Raw genomic sequence first — 6,358 nt, 5'->3', positions numbered from 1 at the left:
TTAAAATGAACAGGATAACAAAGGTTCTTATACTGCAGAATTGAAGTGAATTTAATCTCTGGTGACGTAGAACAATGTAAAGCAAGGTGTAAAGAGCAGTAAGGGCCTTAAAAAAAATAGGGACATTTACACACACACACCCTGCTGCTTACTATCTATATTAAAAAGACTTTAGGGGCACCTGGGTGGTTCAGGTGGTTGAGAATCTGACTCTTAATTGCAATTCAGGTCAGATCCCAGGGTTGTGGGATCTAGCCCCATGTTGGGCTCTGCATAGGGCGTGGAACCTGCGTACGATTCTTTTTTTCCCCACTCACGTGTGCTCTAAAAACAAAACAAAACTTGAAAATTATATGGTCTTCATTAGCACAGTCTTAGTATTCAAGGAGACTCTTGCCCAAGCAAATAACTATTGTTCATTACATGAACTTCGTCAGAGGCCCATTCTGTCTTTAACAAGGCACCAAAACTGACCTCCATGCCCTCAGATCCTTTGAATCTCTACTCAAAATCCTTGCTTAGCTACCTACACCAGTCCTGAATTTTTATAGTGTGATCTTTCTGCATTCTAGCCAAATCCCCACGTCGTCAGACCTGCCTTAGATCAAATTTCAATAAAATTCAACCTTGACCTTCCCTTTCAAACCAGCCAAGCTCCAACAAGGTGGCACTCTCCCTACTGCATTGGGGGATGAATTCAGGTCATCTTATTGCCAGGTGATGTTGGTGACGGCTGGGAGCCGACCTCTGACAATATATAGGATTCGAGGTGTTTATGTGAATAAGAATGTCAAGCTGTTATTGCCGATTGCCTCACGGGGGTGAAACCTAATTTTTTGGAGTATTCTTTCACTATTTGTGGTGGACACATGTCCATGTTCTAGTGGACTTTAATTCAAGCTCTTGCAGGAGAATTTTAAAGACAGATCGATGTGCTGGAGGGACCATGCGTCCATTTCCTTTGAAGCTTATGCTCTCACAGCGAGCCTTGCTTCAGAACATTCCTTGGGTTCACAAAGGCCTCTTTCTTGTACATAATAAAACCCGGTGTTTATAAACAGGAAGCTGGTTTCCCCATACTCTTGACTTAGTTGTTTTGCCTTCTTCAATTTAGCAAATCCCGACTGAAAGTGACGCAGAAAACAGACACCTTCTTACATAAAGGGCTCAGTGGTTTGGAACATGGCCCTTCCACTGGCCATTAAGTCCGAGGTCCTAAACCCCACCCGAGATGAAGACCGCTCACCGGGGCATACCTCTAAGCTCTTCCAGACCTATCCGTCACTGTTGCTCACACTGCGCCTCATTGTTGTTGATGGTCTCTCCCCACGTGATTGCAATGCTGAGATGGCTACCCTGGGGCAGGATAAGGCGTAAGGATGGAAACCGTGCTCCCTGGGGCTTGATGTCGCTCTTAGGAAATTGTAAGAAGAGGAACAGACGTGGCTATTCTTCCAAGATCTCTGTATGGGGAGATTGACTGCAGTACAAAATCTTCATGGAAACTACATTTATTCATGAGAAGAGAATCTCTCTGTCCTTTTGCTAAGCAGACCAAAACCATTTCCCCAAGTGCTCCACCTCATCCGTCTGAAAGAGGCTGGAGTTGCGCGCAAATGAAGATTGCTTCCTGGTCACGTCTGGGACGGGAAAGCTGTGTCAGAGCCAGGGAGGAAATACACGGCTTTGTCACTTAGTCTCATTTATACTGATGGGAGTGGAGGGGCTGCTGGGAGACAGAGGCGTACGCCTGGACCAGTCCTGTACATCAAGACCAGGTTCCGCGTGGGGTCCTGTCATTGCCCGGGAGGGAAATAACAGAGATTGAGAATGTGATGGAGCTGGTGGTGCTTTCTCAACCGATGCCTGTGCCAGAACCATCTGGAGGGCAGTAGCGCGGTCCCGGTTGGCTGGGGTCTAAGGGCCACGCTCCTGCCCTTGGGGAGTGGCGAGTCACCGAGAAGGAAGAGACGGGGCGGGGGGGTGGGGGGGTAGAAGAGTGCAGCCAGGAACTTGGGTCTCAGAGCAAAGTGGCCTTTGCACCCGGGGATCCCGGAAACGGAGTCAAGACTGACCGGTAAGCCTGGCTGTGTTAGCCAGCGCACAGCAAGTGGGTGCGGGGGGCTGATGAACACGACCCGGTCCGCGTCCCCCTTGCTGGAGAGGAAACGTGGGCCCGGGACCAAGAGAACCTCACGTCCAAGCTGTGGTGCACTGGCCACAGCTACTCAGTCTCTTGTTTGCATGGTCCTTACTTGTACAAGAGGAATAAGAACCAGGCCTTCTTGGGGCTCCTGGGGGCTCAGTCGGTTGAGCATCCAACTTTAGCTCAGGTCATGGTCTTGGGGCTGGTGAGTTTGAGCCCTGCATCGGGCTCCGTGCTGACAGCTCAGAACCTGGAGCCTGACTCAGATTCTGTGTCTCCCTTTCTCTCTGCCCCTCCCTGCTCATGCTCGCTCGCTCACTCTCTCTCTCTCTCCCAAAAATAACATTAAACAACTCTGCCTTCTTCACAAGGTTCCTATAATTAAATAAACCCATTAAGGGATCCAGTACATTTCCCTGTACTCTTAGCTTCCTTCCTGCATTCCTAGTAAACCACAGACCTTAGAACTCAGCCCCTCCCCTCCCCGCCCTGGCTCAGCGCCTTGAGCTGAACCCAAGGGCGGGCGCAAGGAGGATAAAACATGAGCAGAATGGCTTCCCTTTGGCTAACGCGTGCTCACTCTCCCCACCTCTCTCATGTCTGCTGGAGCCGGGGAGGACAACATACCTAAGGCTGCAGGGTAAGAATTGGAGGACAGGCTTCCACAATAGAAAATCTGAGCCATAAAGCAGTGGGCTGGATGGCGTCAGAGCGGGAGTGCCTCTGAGGCTGAGAAGACAGTCCAGGCTGCACAGCAAGTTTCGGAAGCGGCAGTGGCAGCAGGGAGGTAACACTCGTCTCCTTGAAATGAGACCCAGGCATTCAGTAACAGCATCTAATACAGTGGATTCTTAGATGCGAGTCTCCAATCCTACTGGGGTCAGCGAACTCTATAAACAAAGAGTAAAGGAACCTCAACCCGCTGTGTAATGCTCAGACTCTCTGGAAAGTCAGACGTGAGAGCGGACACGTAGTGGGAGAAAGGAGGCTCTCAGGAGGATGCATTTTGTGACGGTCAGATTCCCTTCAAGATTCCAGGTAGGAGTCGTTGGTGATGCTTCATGATAGTTCTCCTGAGGTGGTTCTAATTCATCAACGCATTAGAGAAGACAGAAACCTTTTGCATGTTGGTCCCTGTTGTAATGACGTCTGTAAGAGAACTTGGAAAAGCAAATGAATGCAAGACACTGTGGGGACCGCTGGGGAACCGGGACGGGATGACCCCTGAGGTACGCGGAAGCTAGTGCTCATTAACCTTGGGAATGAGCATGGGATTGTGGGAACCAGGAGACGGCTTGAATCGTTGGAGAGTTGTGCTCAAGTACTTCGGGGTGACGTGTCATGATGGCCGGGACTTATTTTCAAATACCAACCATTGTTGAATCTTAGCAGGAGAGTATATGGGTGCATCGAATCGGTCTTTTTCTCTTGAACACCTGTGAAGTCTTTGAAAAATCAAAAGATCGTGATACCGATTTATTACATACTGTAGTCTACTGTAAGTCCACGCTGCCATCCAGATTCTCTGGCTCCTACACAGAATTTAAAGCACTAGAAAAGTTGAGTGGGGCTTGGTTCATGCAGCAAATGTCTCCCATTGCTGGAGGTTAAAGTCATGAAAGCAATGGGCTCCGGTCCCTTGCAACAAGCCTGGTTTGTCCCAGGAGACCGTCTCTCTCGGTCTTTTTCCCCCTCCCGTTACCAAGCTTTCTGGAGGAAGAGAGTGCCAAGCCCTCGGCAGGAGACGCTCGCTCAGGCACCGGGATCTCAAGCCCCTAGAACTCAAAAAAACAAGAGGCAGTGTTTGTAGAGCTAAATTGTCTCTTTATTAGGAAAGCACCACCACCACATTCTTGGAAATTACTGGAATTTTATTTGCCTCAGGCTTATGACTTGCAACCAAAGACATTGTGCAAAGAAAGCAAAGATTAAGTACACTTTGGGGAGAAGGAGACGACACAGGGAACACAGGAGATCGGTGTGACGGGAAGAGCCATCCAATACACTAGAGAGACTGCAATATTCAATAGCGCTTTCAAAACTTTTTTTTAAAATCAAGAGCCAAAAAAAAACTAAGCAATGTTTACAGTAGACATAAATCTTATACAGTTCAAAAAGCATTTTTTTTCAGATCAGAGAGCATAAAATGGAAAAATGTCTATGCAGGTGAAATCTAATTACTGTACACTTATCACCTATTAAAGTCGCTTATATGTACCACAGTGTAAAAAAACAAACAAAACAATACCAAACAAATAAAAAGTTTGAAAATTGCCTGATGAAAAATAAAATAACCAGTGGCTTTTAATGGCTTCTCCTGGTTATCAGTGCTACAAAAAGACAAAAATCTTCTCATCTCAACAGGTGGTAAAACCAGGCACAATCAAACGTTACCAAATTAGACCCACCCATAGAAATATACTATCTACCCACATATTTTCCATCAAAAGCTTTGTTTGTTTTAATCTTTGAATCTTTGAGGCCCATTTGGTCACAATATGTTACGTGTGTGTGTGTGTGTACGTACGTGTGTTTTTACACCATGATATCATATGTTTGTCTGGCACTATCCTAAAGCTCGTTTATAGATGAAGATGATACAGAAACAACCCAGTGCCCATAGGACAAATGAACTCACTGGGCAGAAATGAGAGAGGGGAGAAGGAAATCCATTCTACCGAGGAAAAAAAGGTCCACACTCATCACTCATCATCAGTTCCGCTTGCTTCTGACGGTTCCTAAAAATAAAACCAAGACAAAATGAATGAGATGTCATCTAAGAAAAAGACCTCATCAGCCATCCTGGGGCAGGTAGAAAAGAAGCAATGTTTTGGAAAGAGTCAACCCAAGTCTCTTCATTCTGCGCCAACACGGCAAGACGCTTGCAAGGAATCCAAGCTAAAAAGGGGGGCCCTCGCTGGAAAATCCCAAAGCAAGTCCCATCATTTGTACTACTGCCTTGCTCTCTGTCACTGTGGCACGAACGTGCAGGGCTGGTTGTTCTTATTTTTAACACGACGGGTTTAGAAAATTCACCAGAGGTAGAAGTCCCATCCATCTGAGGTCTACTCATGGCTGAGTCTTCTAAACACAGCATTTTAAATGTATTTGAAAAAGGCTGAGCCAAGGGTAAAGGCTGGGTGCGGGCTGGGGTAAGGATTCTCAGATGTGTTCACCAAACCCGGATGGCGGTGGCCTCCGGCAAGACCAAAACTGTTTGTCCTGGAAAGGGAGTAAAGGAGGGTACTTCCCAAGGCCCGGCAGCAGACGTTTCGGCCAGCACTGCCACTTGCTGCCTGCATTTGGGGACAGGGTCGTGCTGTTTGGGTCTGACTTCAGTCTCTCCTGTTTGCTACTATGACCTGGGCCATTCCAACCTTGGCCCTGGTTTCTGGGATATGTAGCCAGTAAGAGAAGTATTACCCTATGGGAAGGTCATTATTTCAGGGCCTGGCTCCATAAGCGGTCCTGAATTCATCCACCATGAAGACAACTGGGTTGGGAAGTGACGGGAAGATGGATGAAGAAAGGAGAGAAAAAAAATGTGCTTGACTAGGTTTTCATCTCTGAAGACGACAAGAACACTGAACACAAGCCCGGAATTCTTGGTCCTGCGTCCTGCGGCTTTAGGTCACAACCCTCAATAACAAACTGCCCCCCGGTCTTGATGTTTCCATTTCTGGAGATGGGGAGTGTTACGGAAGCGGGGAGGAGGGGAGAGGGCCGTGGGCCTGGGCCGCAGCCTGGCCCGCTTACATTTTCCTCCTGCTCCTCATCGCTGTCGAAATCGCTCACCACGGGCTTCGCCTTCCCTCGATTCGGCCTTTTCTTGCCTTTGCCCCGACCTTTCTCGTCTTTCTTATTGAGCTTGATTTTCACCTTGACAGATTTTGCTGCAACCAAGACCAAACCACAGTGAGCCATTGTGGGGACGTCCTTCCACAGGCAGTAAAAAGGGGGTGCCAAGCTGCACGTGACAAATCAGAAGGTCCCAGAGCATCTGGAACATTCTTAATTCATGCTTGGTCTCCACGGCCGTGTTAGCACCCCTTCCACGCACAGACTTCTCCTAGTTAGGAGGATAAATGAACATCGTCCCCCTAGGCCGCAAGCGTGAGGAATGAGGTCTTACAGAAGGTTGGGTCCTTGCGCTGTTCGCTTAACCGGCCAGACGGGACTCTCCCTCCACAGGATTAAACAGAGTGGCCTTCC

The 6,358-nt window shown here is 48.1% G+C and overlaps 1 protein-coding gene across 2 annotated transcripts in view; it reads right to left on the bottom strand.

The window, feature by feature from the left end:
* Positions 1-3,949: 3,949 nt before the first annotated feature.
* SMARCA2 (SWI/SNF related, matrix associated, actin dependent regulator of chromatin, subfamily a, member 2) overlaps positions 3,950-6,358 on the bottom strand; it is a 135,424-nt gene continuing 133,015 nt past the window's right edge. For both annotated transcript variants that reach the window (XM_029920627.1, XM_029920628.1), the window contains 2 exons: positions 5,903-6,039; positions 3,950-4,884 (listed from right to left, as the gene is read on the bottom strand). In XM_029920627.1, coding sequence (XP_029776487.1) covers positions 4,849-4,884; positions 5,903-6,039 — 173 coding nt within the window. In that variant the 3' untranslated portion in view covers positions 3,950-4,848. The remainder of the gene's footprint in view (positions 4,885-5,902; positions 6,040-6,358) is intronic.

The sequence above is a fragment of the Suricata suricatta genome, chromosome 13, assembly GCF_006229205.1.
Source record: "Suricata suricatta isolate VVHF042 chromosome 13, meerkat_22Aug2017_6uvM2_HiC, whole genome shotgun sequence".
NCBI classification, from domain to species: Eukaryota; Metazoa; Chordata; class Mammalia; order Carnivora; family Herpestidae; genus Suricata; species Suricata suricatta.
The sequence above is the reverse complement of the archived record's forward strand: the minus strand, read 5'-3'. Positions and strand labels throughout refer to the sequence as shown.